Source organism: Schistocerca serialis, chromosome 1 (assembly GCF_023864345.2).
Source record: "Schistocerca serialis cubense isolate TAMUIC-IGC-003099 chromosome 1, iqSchSeri2.2, whole genome shotgun sequence".
Taxonomy (NCBI): domain Eukaryota; kingdom Metazoa; phylum Arthropoda; class Insecta; order Orthoptera; family Acrididae; genus Schistocerca; species Schistocerca serialis.
Window position 1 is genome coordinate 1024693352 of NC_064638.1, and position 19523 is coordinate 1024712874.

The 19523-nt window shown below is 38.3% G+C and overlaps 1 protein-coding gene across 1 annotated transcript in view; it reads right to left on the reverse strand.

The window, feature by feature from the left end:
• Positions 1-18432: 18432 nt before the first annotated feature.
• The window catches only part of LOC126455048 (uncharacterized), a 157730-nt gene continuing 156639 nt past the window's right edge, over positions 18433-19523 (reverse strand). The window contains exon 8 of the mRNA XM_050091145.1: positions 18433-19402. Within this exon, the coding sequence (XP_049947102.1) occupies positions 19219-19402 (184 nt within the window). The 3' untranslated portion in view covers positions 18433-19218. The remainder of the gene's footprint in view (positions 19403-19523) is intronic.

Sequence of the window (19523 nt, forward strand, 5' to 3'; positions counted from 1 at the left end):
GTTATATGTAATATTTGTTTAGTGTGTTTTCTTGGTAAATGGATGATAAGAATGAACGATGTACAAGATTTAAGATCATTTACTTTGATCCAAAAATATTCCATTGTTCAAAACACACGTTTTTAGTAACTTTACTATTAATAATTATTAGTTTAAGAGAAGCCTAAAGGAGCTGTTGTTATCAACTCCTTCTACCCCATTGACTAATTTCTCAATAGAAGTGGGGTGGTGTACAGGAAGTCATTTAATTTAAAAACCTTGTCAAATTTTCAGTTTTGCTTGTACAAGGTTGAAAAAGTGCACACTGTATACCATCTAGGTAAATTTTATTAACAGAAGACAAACAAATCATGTGGAAAACAATATCAGGAAAATAACAACCTTTGCTGGTAATGTTATGCACTAAGGATGTATTGAAATGATTTGATATTTCCATGGTCCTTTTTAAATATATGTATTCAGATTGTTCGTTTGATTTGTGGATGTATCAGTTGCTGTCTAGCAATTAATTAATTACATTTGAAGTCTGCAGAATTTTCATCCACATACAAACCCCTAAAAGTCATTTGTGTTTCCTGAAAAATTACAATCTCACAGAAACCATGTTCCGAAAAAACAGTCCTCAATTTATTCCTTAATCAAATTTGTCATAAATAATCTCCCTCTCTCTCTCTTCTCTATAAGCAGATACTGTAAGGGGGGCCACAGTCACACAAGGGGGTGATCTCTGTGATTATTGGGACCAGGCAGACAGGTTTTTTAGGTTAAAGCCAAATTCCAGACAGACAACAACCAAGGAAAATAGAAGAAAAGAAACTTCGTGCACAGCAAATTGGGATAAAGCTAATGGCGGTATCAACTTACTTCACCAAAATATCAGGGGAATAAAAAATAAAGTAGATGAGCTGATAATGTGTTTAGATGATCTCAAAAATAAGAATGAGATTGATATACTTTGTCTGTCTGAGCACCATGTAACTGTCAGGATGAAAAATGTCAGTATAAATGGGTATAATTTAGCATCTTACACTTGTAGATCTAGTATGGATAAAAGAGGAGTTGCCATTTTCATAAAACAAGGGTATAAATACAGAACTGCTCAAGTAAGCAAATTTTGTGTTGATCAGCACTTTGAGGTTTGTGCATGTGAACTTCAGCTAGATAATGTTGTGTTGGAATCAGTGATAAATTTCCCTACACATATAGCTCAGGACAGTAGTACTCTAATAGATAATGGATTTGTACAGCAAGAGGATGTAGAACAAACACATGCTTTCCCTGTGGTAAATGGATTATCTGACCATGATGCACAACTGATTAACTTACAAAACCTAACAGGGCATACACTTCAGAAACCATTAAGTAAAAGTGTGAGGGTGCTCAACCCGGTATCTATAGATCACTTCAGAGAAAGCTTAGGAAATGTAAACTGGGAAGATGTAGATAATGAGCCAAATGCTAATGATAAATGCAGCATATTACTTGATAAATTTATATCCCTTTTTGAACATTGTTTCCCAAAGAAAATTACTAAATGTAACACCACAAACTTTTCAAAGAAACCTTGGTTTACTACAGGTATTAAAGTGTCTTCAGAAAGAAAAAGAAAACTGTATGGGACAGCAAGAACTAGTAAAGATCCAGAAGTGGTTTTACACTATAAAAATTATTGTAATGTACTGAGAAAAGTTGTAAGGAAATCAAGAAATATGTATGTTAGGGAAGAAATTAACAACTCCAACAATAAAATCAAATCAATATGGAATGTTGTTAGAAGGGAGACAGGAAAAGTAACCACTGGGGTAGGTAGTATTACTGTTAAAGAGAATGAGACCATCTTAAACAACAGTACACAGGTAGCCAATGTATTTAACAATAACTTCTTCAGTGTAGGAGAAAAAATTGCTGAGAATAGTTCAAAAGAAAAAGCAAGGCAGTACATGGACGAGCCAGTTTTGAAAAATTTTAGTCAGATTAAGTTTCATCTAACAACTTCTTGTGAAATAAGGAAAATTATTAAATCTTTGAAAAATAAATGTTCTGTTGGAGTAGATGACATCTCTAACAAGTTATTAAAACAATGTGGAGCAATTACAGCTGATGTTTTGAGTCACATATGTAATGCACCACTGAGTCAGGGTATTTTTCCAGACAGGTTAAAATATGGCATTGTCAGGCCTCTCAACAAAGAGGGGGAAACCACAGACTTCAATAACTACCGGCCAGTATCCTTGCTTACAGCATTTTCAAAAATCTTTGAGAAAGTAATGTACTCGAGTGGTTAGCCATCTCAACAGTAATGGGATACTTGGTAAATCACAGTTCGGATTTCAGAAATGCTGTTCCTCTGATACAGCAATATACAATTTCACTGTCCACGTAATAAGAGTCTTGAAATAGCAAAATGTCACCAGTAGGAATACTCTGTGACTTATCCAAAGCATTTGATTGTGTGAACCATGACATTATGTTAGAGAAATTACAATTTTATGGTATAAATGGAACAGCATATGAGTGGTTTAAGTCATATGTACAGAACAGGAAGCAAAAAGTCTCTTTATATGCTTCATGTGATTCAAAGGAGTTTAGCACATCATCTAATTGGGGTGAAATTGCATTAGGCGTTCCACATGGTTCGATCATGGGTCCCCTCCTGTTCTTGATATATGTAAACGACCTCCCTTCTTATGTGAAACAAGATGCTGAACTGACACCGTTTGCTGATGATACAAGCATAATTATTAATCCAGTAAAAGAAAGTCTGATAAAAAATGATACAAATAACGTCTTTGGAAAAGTCATTAACTGGTTTTCTGCAAATGGGCTTGCTCTAAACTTTGAAAAAATACAGTACATCACATTTCCTGCAGCAAGAAGTCGGTAGCTGGGGTAGAGCAGACTAAGTTTTTGGGTGTACATATAGATGAGAATCTTAATTGGAAAAGTCATATTTTGGATCTCCCAAAGCGACTAGGTTCAGCAAATTTTGCAATCAGGATAATTGCCAATTTTTAGGATGTAGAAATTAGTACACTAACATACTTTGCATAATTCCACTCTCTGATGTCATAATATCCTGGGGCAACTCAACACTTAGGCAAAAGGTATTCACTGCTCAAAAGAAAGTAGTTAGAATAATGTGTGGGGTTCATAGTCACACATCTTGTAGGCATCTGTTTAAAAGAGTAGGAATTTTTACAACTTCTTCACAGTACATTTACTCAGTAATGAAATTTTTTCTCAACAACATGGACCAGTTTAAAATCAACAGTGACATTCATGATTACAATACCGGAAAAAAGAAAGACCTACACTATCCTTTACTTAACCTATCTTTGGCACAGAAGGGGGTAAAATATGCTGCTATAAAACTTTCTGGTAAATTACCAGATGAAGTAAAATGTCTGACAGACAGCAGTAATATTTTAAAAATCAAATTGAAATCATACCTCCTTGACAACTCCTTCTATATCATAGATGAATTCTTGAATATGAGTAAATAAATCTGGAGATATAATATATGCATTTTGTGCCATTTAAGGGAATGGGATAGATAATAGAAATATTTAGGTATAACACTATAATGTAAAAAAAAATAGAGAGAGAGAGAGAGAGAGAGAGAGAAAAAAACTTGTTTCCTGTGCTCATTTCTTGTGCATTTGACACTTTCCACATCATAACGGTTTTCTGTGCTATTGATCAATGGAACACGTAACTAACTATCTCTCTCTCTCTCTCTCTCTCTCTCTCTCTCTCTCTCTCTTTCTCTCTCTTTCTCTCTCTCTCCAAGCTGTTGCTCTGCTCATGGAACCAATACTTGAAGTAAGGATAATTTACTTTGATCCAAAAATATGTCCATTGTTCAAAACACATGTTTTCAGTAACTTTATAATTAATAATGATTAGTTTAAGAGAAGCCTAAAGGAGCTGTTGTTATCAACTCCTTCTATCCCACTGACTAATTTCTCAATAGAAATGGCGTGTTGGACAGGAAGTCATTTAATTTTAAAACTATATATACGAAGACAGTAACTTGTTCTCGAAAGAACAGTTACTGTTGATGACCGTGCAGCTTTTCCTTGGAATAAATGATGACCAACTGACAACCTCAGCTGCCAACAGGTGTTGTTGATATACCTCGATGAGGACAGCTGAAAATGTGTGCCCCGACCGGGACTCGAACCCGGGATCTCCTGCTTACATGGCAGACACACTATCCATCTGAGCCACCGAGGACACAGATGAATAGCGCGACTGCAGGGACTTATCCCTTGCACGCTTCCCATGAGACTCACATTCCCAACTGTCCACAATTCTACATATGTATTGTACCTTATAGACATGTGCCCACCAACTCATTACTCGCGCACGCTTTGGCGATTCCCGTAAGAGTTTGGGCAACCTGTGCGCATGCGCACAGACAAAGGTGAATGGTTGGGTAGCCTTTAACTATATATACGAAGAAAGTAACTTGTTCTCGAGAGAACAGTTACTGTTGATGACCGTGCAGCTTTTCCCTGGAATAAATGACGACTAACTGACAACCTCAGCTGCCGACAGGTGTTGTTGATATACCTCGATGAGGACAGTTGATATTCCACACAGGCATGACTTATTACAATCCTCGTGTCTAAACAAGGCAGTAATTGCAACAAATAGATGTTATGCAGGTACCTGCAGCAATTTTACAAATACTCATAGGATCGAAACTCACAAATATGGCAGAGAACTTTACACCACTCATGATCTTCACCCTAACTGGCATGGAAAAAATTAATTTAGCAATTATAATTTGTGACATAGTTGGAAAGGCAAGGAACAATGTGAACACAAAAAAATCAGATTTGAGTTGAGAGTGTACCAGTACACAAAATAATGGCAGGCATGGATATGGGCAGACCACATTGGACAACTGGATGGTGAAAAAACAAGAAAAAAGTGCATCTTCCCAATCTGCAAGTGAGTGGAAACAGACTAATTTGGAGAGACGGGTAGTAAAAATATATTACCCAGACCTTCGATCGAACTTCTTTTTTAGAGAAAAGAGTGTAACTGCTTCTGCTAAACAAATTACTTGCAATTTATCACCAGAACACTAGAGGCCTAAGTAAGAAGATCAATGAGCTTATAATCAATATACATGTGTCACAAGGTATAGATTATGCCCCTGTTTTATGTTTTAGTGTTCACCATATTATTTCTTTTATAGAAAAACTTATAATAAACTATTATTACTTAGCAACATAATTTTGTAGAAAATGTAAATAAAAAGGAGGTGTTGCCATTTACGTTAAAAATGATATCACATGTAGAGTAATCAAAGTACAGAATTATTGTTTAGAACAACATTTGGAAGTGTGTGCCACAGAACTGTCCTTGAATAATTCCCATATATCAATAGTCACAGTATACAGAGCACCTTCAAGGAACTTTAGTCTCTTTTTGAATAAGCTAGATGCTCTTCTAATATACATATTCAAACACAAAACAGATGTGATAGTGCTTGGGGACTTCAATGTTAACTTTCTAACGAATTCTAGCGACAGAGCAGACCTAGAATATCTGATGTCCACATATAATCTTGTTTCTGTGGCTAGTTTCCCTACAAGAATAACTTCGTGTACAAGCACGCTGATCAATAATATATTTATAGACCAGACCAAAATAGGCGATACGACTACCAGGTAAGTCATGAATGGTCTATCTGACCATGATGGACAAAGACTCCCTATAAACAGCACAAGTATTTATGTGAATGATAGTGGCCCCAGATGGGAAACAGTTAGGACAGTTAATGAAGAAACTATCCAGCTTTTTAAATCATATCTCCAAGCCACAAACTGGGCACCTATGTATAATTTAGAAAATGCCAATTCCAAGTACAATTTTTTCAGTAATGAAGTGGCACTGGGATTTGAAAGCACGTTCCCAAAAAGGATATAACAACATTCAAGCCATAAAACACACCAAAAAGCCCTGGATAACCACTGGTATTAAGATTTCATGCAAAAGGAAACGATAACTGTACATTGCCAAAAAAAATTCAGGCAACCACACCCAGCTAAATCACTATAAAAAATACTGCAAAGTGAAAGCAAAAAAGCGAAATTATTCAGAAGTCACAAAGTTTGTATCTGTGCTCCAAAATTAATAAATCTAGTAACAAAATCAAAACTGTGTGGGAAGGGATAAAAGAGTGAGACTGGTGCAAATTGCCCCAGTAGGTCCCAAAACATTGTTCCCAATAATGAAAATAGACAGGTACAAAATCAAAATACTTTGGCAAAAATTTTCAATGAGCATTTTCTAAGTGTTGCTGAGAAAGCAAGACACAATGGCTCCATAGAAGAATTAAAAATACTGAAAGGTCATTTCCCAAACTCCATAGAGCAGATAGGTATAGCCCCTATAACAGTACAGGAAGTAAGAAAAACCATTATTTCCTTAAAAGCAAAAAATTCAAATGGTGTTGATGACATCTCTAGCAAATTACTAAAAGCCTGCTGCAATGAGTTCAGTGAAGTGCTAGCTCATATATTCAGTGCCTCTCTCAAACAAGGTATCTTCCCTGAAAGGATGAAATATGCTGTTGTAAAGCCCCTCTACAAAAGAGGCAATGCCTTAGATGTCACAAACTATCAGCCTATCTCTCTTTTGACTACAATTTCTGAAGTTTGTGAAAAGCTAATATATGCCAGAATAGTCAGTCACCTATAAAAACATGCAGTAATTAGTACAATCCAGTTTGGATTCAGAGAAGGTATCTCCACAACCGAAGCAATATTTTCATTTATGAGTAACGTTTTGCAATGCCTCAACAAAAAGAAATTGCCTGTAGGCATATTTTGTTATCTGTCTAAAGCCTTTGACTGTGTTAGTGATAGAATACTTATAGGGAAAGCATGCCACTATAGATAAAGATGAAATAACAATACTAATAGTATGAATATGTAAAATACATCATTTGCTTCTATTAAAAACCGAGCGAGGTGGCGCAGTGGTTAGCACACTGGACTCGCATTCAGGAGGACGATGGTTCAATCCCGTCTCCGGCCATCCTGATTTAGGTTTTCCGTGATTTCCCTAAATCGCTTTAGGCAAATGCCGGGATGGTTCCTTTGAAAGGGCACGGCCGATTTCCTTCCCTCCCCCGAGCTTGCGCTCCGTCTCTAATGACCTCGTTGTCGACGGGACGTTAAACACTACTATCCTCCTCCTTCAATTAAAAAATTCGTTAATGGAGTAGAAGGAATTGGCCACTAGTAAGTCTTTCAGGCTCCTTTTAAACTGATCTTTATTTGTAACTAAATTTTTTATGTTTGCTGGCAAATTATTGAAGATGAGTGTTCCTGAGTAGTGGACCCCTTTTTGAACTAAAGTAAGTGCTTTTAAGTCCTTGTGCAGATCATTTTTGTTCCTGATATTGTATGTATGAACTGAGCTGTTTGTTGGAAAAGGAGATATATTATTTAGGACAAATTTCATGAAGGAGTGAATATACCGAGACACAGTAGTTAGTATACCCAATTGTTTGAAGAGGTTTCTACAGGACATCCGTGAACTTACTCCACAAATAATACGTATTACACGCTTTTGGACTCTGAAAACTTTTGTTTGACTTGAAGAGTTACCCCAAAATATTATACCATATGACATTATGGAATGAAAGTAGGCAAATTATGCAAGCTTTGTCATTTTTATGTCACCTATGTCAGCTAACACTCGAATTGAAAATACAGATTTGTTAAGCCGTTTCTGCAGTTCTGTGGTGTGCTCCTCCCAACTGAATTTATTATCAAGTTGTAATCCCAGGAATTTAAGGCTGTCAACCTTTTCTATCTGCTCTTCTTCATACTTTATGCATATGCTGGGTGGAAACCTCTTACAGGTTCTGAATTGCATATAGGGAGTCTTTTCGAAGTTTAATGTCAGTGAGTTTGGCTTTAAACCATTTATTAATATCCATGAAAATATCATTAGCAGATCTTTCTAGAACTACACTCATACTATTTATTGCAGTACTTGGGTTATCTGGAAACAAAACGAATTCTGCTTCTGGCAGTGTAGCTGATGAGAGATCATTAATGTACACAAGAAAAAGCAATGGACCTAAGATGGATCCTTGTGGGACACCACACGTAATTTGTTCTCATTCTGATGATGACTGATGACTTAATTCACTAGTCCCTTGCACTGACACCCTTTGTTTCCTGTCAGCGAGGTATGACGTGAACCATTTTGCAGCACTGCCTGTGACACCTTAGAATTCTAATTTATTTAAAAGGATGTTGTGGTTCACACAATCAAATGCCTTTGACAAATCACAGAAAATACCTGCTGCTTATAATTTGTTATTTAATGAATTAAGTACATCTTCATCGTAGGTGTAAATAGCCTTCTCGATATCAGAACCCTCCAGAAATCCAAACTGTGTTCTTGATAATATGTTATTTGTGGTCAGATGGTTGAGAAGCTGCCTGTACATCACTTTTTCTAAAATTTTTGAGAATGCTGGCAAGACTGAAATCGGTCTGTAGTTTGATGGTATCTCTTTATCCCCTTTCTTGAATAGAGGCTTAACATCTGCATATTTTAGCTAGTCAGTAAATGTCCCAATTATAATTGACTGGTTACACAAGTAACTTAGAATTGTACTAAACTCACAAGAACATGCCTTAATTAACTTTGTTGATATTTCATTGCAACCACTAGAACGCTTTGTTTTTAAAGATTTTATTATGGAAGTTATTTCTTTTGGTGAAGTGAGTGACATATTCATGTACCTGAAGCTATTTGTAAAGGCTAGTTTCAGATATTCAAGGGCATTATTTACTGATCCTGACAATCCCATTCTATCAGTTACAGATATAAAGTACTTGTTAAATAGATTTGCCACACTATGCCCATTGGTTACTAATGTGTCATCTACCCTTAATGCTATTTGCTCCTGTTCCTTTCTGGTTCTACCAGTCTCCTCTTTCACTGTATCCCATATTGTTTTTATTTTGTTCCTTGGCATTGCTATCTTCTTCTCAGAGTGAATTTGTTTAGTTGTCTGAATTACTTTTTTTAATATTTTACTGTATTCCTTGTATTTAGCTAAATCATCAGCATTGGAGCTATTCTTGGTCGACAGATACATTTTCCTTTTTGTCTTACAGGAAATCTTTATTCCTTGTGTAATCCATGGTTTTATTATAGACTTCCATTTGAGTAACTTTTAGAGGAAAACAGTTTTCAAACATGGTACTGACATTGTTCATGAATGTGTTATATTTTTCATTCATGTCATAAGCACTATAAACATCTTTCCAGTTCATATCTTTGAGCAGTTTTGTAAAACACTCAATTTTTGGCTGATTGACTTCTATCCTTTACTCAGATTTAGCAGTCTTGATAATCTGCTTAGAATTTACATCTGAAACAAGGAGCTGCATGTCATGATCTGATAGTCCATTTATTACAGGTTTTATGATATGATTTTGTTCCTTTGATTTGTAAATAAAAATGTTATCAATGGCTGTCCTTGATGATTTAGTGATCCTAGTTGGAAAGTTTACAGTGTAAGTTAAGATAGAAAGACAACATTACTAACTGCAGTAAATGTTTACTGGAGGATTACATTAGAAAATCTGCATTAAAGTCACCAGCAATCAAAATTTCTTTGTTTCTTCCTTTCAAATAACCCAAAAGCGCTTCTAGACGATTTATGAATAGATTATAATTTCCTGCAGGTGCTCGGTAAATAGTTACTATTATATAGGATCTGTTACGGAACTCTACTTCTGTTGCACATGCTTCTAGATGCTGCTCTAAACAGAATTTATTAATGTCAATGTGCTTGAATTTATGGCAGTTTTTAATAAATGTGGCAACTCCTCCTCCATCCACATCTACTCTGCAGAAGTAGGGAGCTAGCTTAAATCCTGAAACGTCTATCATATCTATACCAGTGGTCACTTGATGTTCAGAGAGGCAGATATTTCAATTTGGTTAGATGGACTCCGAGGACAAATGGGCAACTGGCTTAAATCCTACCTACAGGGCAGACAGCAAAAAACAGTGCTAGATGGTAACAATAGTCACATAGGAGGGGTAGAGTCCGACTGAGGAACAGTAAAATATGGAGTTCCACAAGGTTCTGTCCTTTGTCCCCTGCTATTCCTCATATACAGGGTGTCCCAGCTATCTTGTCCACCCAAAATACCTCTGAAACAATAACAGCTATTGGAAAATGACTTTCACCGGTATCAATGTATGGCTGGGGCCCATGAATGTACATATCTGGAAACATTCTAAAACGAAAATGTATGTGTTTTTTAACACAAACTTATGTTTTTTTAAATGGACCTCCTATATTTTTTCTTCAGCAATCCATAGCATGACAAAGCACATACACAATGGCGTTGATTGCATAGCAATATTCCCATTACATCCCAAGATACTAAGAAGCGAAGTTGACGCTTGAAATACCCGACATGCACTGCTAGCGCACGTCCTGAGGCTCAGGCGTGAACCCCATGCTGCCCGTTATCGCGATGTGATTGACATGCATAATCACACCTCCATACTTATCAAGAGGTCCGAAACGAATAATACGGTCTGCTGCCATCCTGCATAACATTCCAGCAGGTATTTATCCCATAGGCTAGGGGTGATGCGGTTCTGTAACATATCTGTGTAACGCAACGTTAGTCACAAAGTTAACTTTGCTTATCATTAATCCATTACTAAAAAGGTAATGCCATTCAACGTTAAAACTTTACTTTGCTGTAGATCTAGCGCAAGTGACAGTTAATCATTCACTCGTAATAGTAAAATTCATGTTGATGGTTTTAGTGAAACGAGCAAGTGGACTAAAAGTTTTACCATTGTTTAGGTAAAAATGTTTTGATTTGGGAAGTTCAGGTAGGACATAGAAGATGAATGTAAACATGTTTAACCAATTAGTTTTATTATCACATAATTATCAATGTTATGTTTATCTAATGCATTAAATGACAAATTGTTGCAAACAAATGTTTCTTAACATCACTGGGTAAGATGTCCCTTTGTAGAAACTTCCACTGTGATACCAGCACTACATACTAAACATAGCGTTCACATCTGATGCTCAAAGTGATGCCCATTGGCTTACATACATAGGGTCACCCTGCGGATGAAGGATGCCCTACTTCGTGCTACTGTTTCCTCTTTGATGGCTGTACAAGCATCAATAATGTGTTGCTTCATGTCCTCTGGGGTTGTTGGTTCACGTTGGTAAACAGCATCCTTCACTGCTCCCCAAAGAAAATAATCCAGCAGTGTAAGGTCCGGAGATCGGGCAGGCCACCAAACTGGGTCACCTCGTCCAATCCACCTACCAGGGAACTTACGGTTCAGAAGTCGATGTGCTCATAAGGCGTTATGTGCAGGGCATCCGTCATGCTGATACCACATGACCATTCTCCGGTTCAGAGGAACGGTGTCCAAGAGAACAGGAAGATTGTGTCGTATAAATCTGGAGTATTGATTGCCATTTTGGATGCCATTTATAAAGAAAGGTCCAATAATGGTATCTCCAATAATCCCACACAAAACATTAACTTTCCACGGACGTTGATGCTCTACCTGACGGAGCCATTTTGGATTGTCTGCGGACCAATAATGCATATTCCTCATATTGACAATTCCTTTGTTGGAGAATGATGCCTCATCGGTAAAGAGAACATCTGCAAAAAAATTTGGATTAGTCAGAAGTTTTTGCTGAGCCCACTGACAAAATGTTACCCTATTGCGGAAGTCATTTCCATGAAGATCCTGGTGTAAATGAACATGGTAAGGATGAAATTTATGACGTTTAAGAATACGCTGTGCACTTGATTTTGACACACCAACTTCACATTCAATTTGACGTGTGCTGGTTTGAGGATTCACAACTATGGTAGCGAGCACAGCAACTTCAGCACATTTATCTGTGCGTGTTCTAGGACAATGTCGAGGTCTTGGATTTAAGCTTCCCGTTTCACGTAGATGAGATGTGAGACGACCAAATATCCGGCGTGAAGGCAATGGCTTGTCAGGGAATTGTCTTCTGTACAGTCGTTCTGCCTGAACAGCATTTCGTCCACCTACAACAGGGTACAGTACAGGTATGTAAAGTAGGGTAGAAAACAGGCATATTAACTTAATAATCATAATGTTCGCTAACAGTCCTATCAACAAACAAACAATCTCATAACGTATTTCCCGTCTACGTACATTCTCCATAGATCAGCAGCATTTCTACCATATCTTCATGTGTGTACATTACACTGTACAGTATAAGTTCCACAACACAACGTTTATTCACAATGTGTACTACCTCCGTGCTGTCACTAGATTACTCTGATGCACGACTACACTGGCAAGTGGTGTACTGCATTCCAAAGCAACAAATGGGATGCTTGGAGGGTGGTGGAGTACAGGAGTTTGCGTGGGTCGCAAATCATAAACAAGGCGAAGTGGTAACTGTGGCAGTAGTGGGAACTACGTTGGACACTTGACTAGGTAGAGCCAGGCCCTGCGCTACAGGCACAATGGGTCATATACCCCATTAGATAAACCTTATTTTGGGTGTGCAGGATAAATAAGGCAACCTGACGGGTGTACACCGATCGGTACTGGTTCATATTGTGTACATAGATACGTAAAACGTGCAAGACGGAAACCATTATGTGCTTATGAGAGTTGATGGCAGCAGACCGTATTATTCGTTTCGGACCTCTTGATAAGTATGGAGGTGTGATTACACATGTCAATCACATCGCGATTACGGGCAGCATGGGGTTCATGCCTGAGCCTCAGGACGTGCGCTAGCAGCGCATGTCGGGTGTTTCAAGTGTCAACTTCGCGTCTCAATATCTCGGGATGTAATGGGAATATTGCGATGCAATCAACCTCCATTGTGTATGTGCTTTGTCATGCTATGGATTGCTGAAGAAAAAATATAGGAGGTCCATTTAAAAAAAACATAAGTTTGTGTTAGAAAACACATATGCTTTCGTTTTAGAATGTTTCCAAATATGTACATTCATGGGCCCCAGCCCTACATTGATACCGGTGAAAGTCATTTTCCAATAGCTGCTATTGTTCCAGAGATATTTTGGGTGGACAAGAAAATGTGACTCATCGACGAAAGAAGTAGCTTACAAAACGCTTGTTCGTCCGATTCTTGAGTATTGCTCATCAGTATGGGACCCTTACCAGGTTGGATTAATAGAAGAGATAGACATGATCCAGCGAAAAGCAGCGCGATTCGTCATGGGGACATTTAGTCAGCGCGAGAGCGTTACGGAGATGCTGAACAAGCTCCAGTGGCGGACACTTCAAGAAAGGCGTTACGCAATACGGAGAGGTTTATTATCGAAATTACGAGAGAGCACTTTCCGGGAAGAGATGGGCAACATATTACTACCGCCCACATATATCTCGCGTAATGATCACAACGAAAAGATCCGAGAAATTAGAGCAAATACGGAGACTTACAAGCAGTCGTTCTTTCCACGCACAATTCGTGAATGGAACAGGGAAGGGGGGATCAGATAGTGGTACAATAAGTACCCTCCGCCACACACCGTAAGGTGGCTCGCGGAGTATAGATGTAGATGTAGATGTAGCTGGGACACCCTGTATATCAGTGACCTACCATTGTCCTCAAACAAAGCAATCAATTTTAGAATGTTTGTTGATTACACAAGTATTGTGAAGACAGTAAGATACCCTCTGATCTAGAATTAAATGCCAACCATTTACTTGAGGATATTCTGAACTGGTTCACAGTAAATCCTCTATCAACAAACCTCAGCAAAACTAATTATATTCATTTCCATTCTGGTCACAAAAGTCCACAGGAAATGAACATTATACATGAGAGCCAGCAGATTGTTTGAAATTCTTGGGCATATATATAGACAGTAGGCTTAACTGGGAACAACACATCAACAAAACCCTGAAAAGGCTAAGATCAACAACATTAGCGATTTGGATAATCGCCAAAATCAGAGACGTCAGAGTCTCAAAATCTGCTTAATTTGGCTACTTCAATCACTTATGTGTTATGGAATAATCGTCAGGGCAATTCATCACTATTGAAAAGAGTGTTTTCAAGTCAGAAAAAGGTTGTCCAAATTTTGTGTGGAGTGCCTCCCAGAATCTTATGTTGCAATCTTTTTAAATGAATAGTGATCCTAACCACTACTTCACAATATCTCTTTTCAATCATGACATTCATGCTTCACAATCCTTCTCAATATGAAACAAATGAAATGTAACATCACCATAACACAAGGAGGAAATGTGACATACATCGTGACCTGAAAAATCTATCCCTGGTGCAAAAAGGTGTGAAATACCCAAGCACAAAAATCTTAAAATGCACTTCCAAGTAATATAAAGCGTCTATGAGATAAAAAGTACTGTTCAAAAATAAGCTAAAGGAGTTCTTGCTTGAAAAATTTTCTATTCTCTAGAAGGATTCTATAACAGAGATAGCTACTTTTATTTTCCAAACACTATTGTATATTCCTGCACAATATATCTTCCTGTGTTAACCAGATTAATTGGTGATCTGTAAAAAATTGTTTGGACAACATCAGAATGTTGTATCAGGAACTCTGCTTGTGAGTGTGATTTTATCCTACCGACTGTTTTTCCAACTTGTATTATTAATCTTTGTTAATTGTCCTAATGGCAACTAATGTAATAATGAACTAAATGTTCTTGAATCGTTCCACATCCGTGCGTTAACACGCAGAACTGGATCTACAGAATACATATTGCAATAAATATTTATTTATTTAACCTGATCGGAGTAGGGCCATCAGCCCCTCTCTTACATCGGACCAGTGTTCCAAACATGCAACATTTCACACATCAGAGTTACATCATGACAATAGTTTAAATAAGAAAATTAGATTACTGTAGTGACAATGTGAATAAAGAGTAATAACTAAGACCTCATAAAGTAAATGTTGGCAGTATTTTTACAACAGGTGCTATACATACAAGTAATGATAAAAGCAATAATAATAACAGTAAAAAAAAATCAAATAATAATGATTAACATGAGAAAAATTGGCAATAGTGAAGATTTGTGCAGATGTACATTAATATGTGTGTAAAGTAAATGTTTACTAGTATAGCAAGTTTTGGGGAAGGGAAATTTAAGGAGGGGGAAAGAGGGAAGTAATGAGGTGAAGCGCATTCATGTACAGAGGGAGGCATTACTGTTGCTTAAGTAGATACATCATTAACTGTTTTTTGAAGCCGGACATGTTTTTAAGTTGCAGTGGAACAGAGAGGATTTTATTATGATGGGAACATGTGTTTCTGTTATGTTGTTCCAACATAAGCGTTAAGGACGAGGAGAGATATGAAGGACAGTGTACATTTATAAGGCAGTAGATGAGAGAGAGTGTATGGAAATCTCTGCATTTGTCTGCACGCAGCCAGGACAATTTTGCATATGCTGATGAAATGTGATCAAAAAGTCAAACGTCACAGATATATCGGACGCAGGCACTTGTGACCAGTTCCAGACATCGCGAATTTTCCTGAGAGAGGCCTTGTAGGATAATATCGCTGTAGTCAATGATTGGGAGTATAAGTGTTTGTACTAATTTCTTTTTCAGCTCAAAAGGGAAGAGTTTTTTATATTTTGCAGGACATGATGCTTTTTTGCACACTGCAGTTACGAGCTCTGTCCAATTTAGATTTTCATCTATTATTATTCCCAAACTCTTTACTGAGGGAGAGAAGTTAATATTTGATCCATTTAGGATAAGAGATGGTACGGATTCCCAATGTTTTGGGCTAATGAGCTTAGAGTGACCAACAAGTACCGCTTGGGTTTTAGATGGGTTTAGTTTTAGTCCTATGTCCTGTGCCCATTTTGATAATGCATCGAGGGCAGTACTGAAATTTTCAATAGTTTTCTTAAGATTGATTGGTTTTGCACTTAGATGCAACTGAAGGTCATCAGCATACATATGATATTTGCAATAGGTCAGAACCGATGACACATCATTGACATACAGAGAGAAGAGTATAGGACCTAATACTGAGCCTTGGGGAACACCTGACACTACCTGCCGCCATTGTGATTTTATATTCCCGGCAAGGCCGCATTGCTGACGAGACGTCATGTATGAGCGAAACCACTGCACTGCATTTGGTGAGAAATTTAGACCGCTAAGTTTGGCTAGTAAGATGTCGAAGTCGACAGTATCAAATGCTTTGCCGAAATCTAAGAAGCAAATGATAGTTGCTTCTTGCTTGTCAATGGCAAGTTTCAGGTTATCAGTGCAGATGTTGTGCTTCAATGTGTACGGAAACCTGATTGGTATTCGTCTAGTAGGTTGTTAGAAGTTAGGTATTTTGTGATTTGGTCATGGACTATATATTCTATATAAATACTACTCATATGTCTTTTTCATTATACAAACAGTGTTGCTCTAATGAACACATCTATTCATTTTGGTACACTTCCAGAATGAACATTGACAGGGCACAGCTGACTTTCTTCCCCATCCTTCCCTTATTATTATTTATTTAGCGTATGGCTAATACAGACATATCATGAAATTAAATTACATATACATATGTACATATTCACACACAAGAAACTTAAGTTTGTCTTTACAACTGAATATCCAGTCCTTCAATCCAGCGCACTGCATCTGGAGTTGCTAGCAGGAAGTCCTCTTTGGCGCCGTGATAGGCACGAATCCTGCATTCACTTACAATGTGGTGAACAGTCTGGTATGGAGCCCCGCAGTCACAGGCTGGATCAGGCAGCTTCTTCCACTTAAAGAGAGCAACCATGCATCGGCCATGACAGGTACGGATTCTGTTGAGAGTTGTCCAGGTCTTGCGTGGAATGTTGAATCCACTTGGAAGTTTAGCACCTGAGAAGATGTTATGCAGGTACTCATCTGTCACTGCTTCCCACCGACATTTCCATTCTTCAAGAGGTTTGAAATGCTTAGCAACCATGTCAGCAGCATAGCACAGAGTTGGACGGCATGATTTCAGTCTCTTACGATCTAAAAGTGGCAGGTCGCTATGCATGGGTAGGTTAGAATGCCTGAAGATCTTGTGAAATTCTGTCATAAGGCAGTACATCTGCGTAGATCAGGAGGCATTATACCAGTTAACAGTGGAAGCCAATAAACTGGAGTAGATCTGATTGCACCAGATATTATGCGCATTGTCGTATTCAGCTGGGTATCAACAAGCCTTGTATGATGACTGTTCATCCAAACAGGCGCACAATACTCAGCACTTGAGTACACCAAGCCCAGAGCTGAAGATCGCAGGGTGGTTGCTGAAGATCCCCAGGTAGTTCCACATAGCTTATGGAGGATGTTGTTTCGAGTCCTCAACTTTTGAGCTAAATTAAGAAGGTGTTGTTTGAAGCATAGTGTATGATCCAGGAAGAAACCAAGATATTTTGGGTTCCGATTGTGACGAAGAATTCTGCCTCTGAAACTTACTTCCAGTTTTACGTTCGCCAACCGGTTCTTCAGATGGAAGCAACACACTTCTGTTTTACTCACACTGGGTTGGAGTCTCCAGATTTTGAAGTAATTATCTAATGCAGACAGGTCATTGGCTAGAATCTCTTCTGTTGTCTTCATTTCCTGATGTTTTACGGCTAGAGCCAGGTCATCGGCATAGCAGTATTTTCTGGACAAAGTGTCAGGCAGATCAGATAGATATAGGTTGAACTGTAAGGGTGACAGAACTGATCCTTGAGGCAATCCATTGTTCAGCTTCCTCTTCTAACTTGTGTTGCTTCCAGTGATTACCTGGAACTTCCGATCACTTAGCATGCTGTTAATTAGTCGAGCCATTGTTCCGCAGGGTATGATGTGGAGAAATTCGTAGATAAAGGCCTTTCCTCCACACAGTGTCGAAGGCGGCAGTTAGATCAACAAATGCCACTTGGTATCCTGACTCTATGACGGATGTGAGAGACAATACTAATCCGATGAGACCAATGACCACGCTGTTTAGTCTCTTCCCCCAGATCAACCCAATCCCAACCAGAATGAACAAAACAGACATCTGCACCATACCATTGACATAACAAATATACTGTTACATGCATGCACGTGCATACACATTGTGCAGAGAGAGAGAGAGAGAGAGAGAGAGAGAGAGAGAGAGAGAGAGAGAGAGATTATCACAAACCATATAGTTTAAAATTGTTTTGTTGTACATTCACAGAGAGAGATGTAAAGGAAAAAATGTTAAATATTTGTGCATATATGGCTTTTACCGACAGCTGTTATTGACAGTATACAATACAGTTGACTCAGATCCAATTCAGCCTGTACCTGATGCATTATCTCCACACTGGAAACACATTTATGATTAAATTGTAAACTGGTTTAATCAGTAAAACACCCATTCATTTACATAATTTTATTCCAGATAGTCTTAACACATATAACTTATAGTGAGACACAGATGCCCAAAAGATAGGATCCTGATCAGTAACACTACGTGATGAAAACTTAATATGTTATTGGCACAATTTTTTTCAAATTATTTCAATTATTAAAAAGACACTTTATCTTCTCTACTGTGGCAAAGGTTCTTGCAGTCTCTGTTGATCTTGAGCCACTGCTATTTCCAGTTGGTGTGGAGTTCAATCTAACTAGTGGGCAACAGTCACTGGACAATCCATTAGTGAGTCTTTCTGCTGACCTACAAGCTGATCCTCTGTCAGCGGCAGCTGCTGGCCCAGCCTGCTAATCTCATGCTGACCCCATGGTTTGCTGGCTCTCTCCCACTGCTTCTGCTCTGCCCTGTTGTCTTCGTGCCCTTGCTGCAGCTCTAGCTCATTACCTTCATCCCATTGCTGCCGCCCTGGCCTGTTCCAGGTGTGCTGTCGCTTCTGCTCCACCAATGCCTCTGCCTCTGCTGCTGCCATTGCATGCACCTCTGCTGCTGGTGCTGCCTCTGCCATGTCCTGCCATCCCTGCCCTCACATACTGACACATTGCCGCAGTCCAGTCCTAATTTCCTTACACTTCTGGCCATTTGTCAAGTCCTGGAGCTACTGACTTGACACATTATCCAAGCCTATTCAGCTCTTCTATACCACCTGGTAGAAGTTGTAAATGAAGAAAATCTGGTGAGCAGAGTATCAGATGAGCTGGTGGAGCAGATCTTTCATTATCTTTCATCACACTACATAAAATGAACATTAGGTTGACCAGGAACATCTTCTTCAGTCCGTTCTGGAAGTATGAGTGTTGGATCATGTTTCAGTTGAATATTGGGATTCTTAGCTAGAGTCTCATTTCTAGCCTTTGTTGCAGCTTCTTCAACAGCTTTGACATGCAGGTCATCATTTTTACTGAACAGTGGACACCTTTAAGGGAGAAGAAAGAAGAAAATAAATCAGTAACTGGAAACATCAGAGCATTTTTGCTGACAACAAACTTTAACCTTTAACACACATTATACAATAGAAGAAGGATTGACAGTTTTTA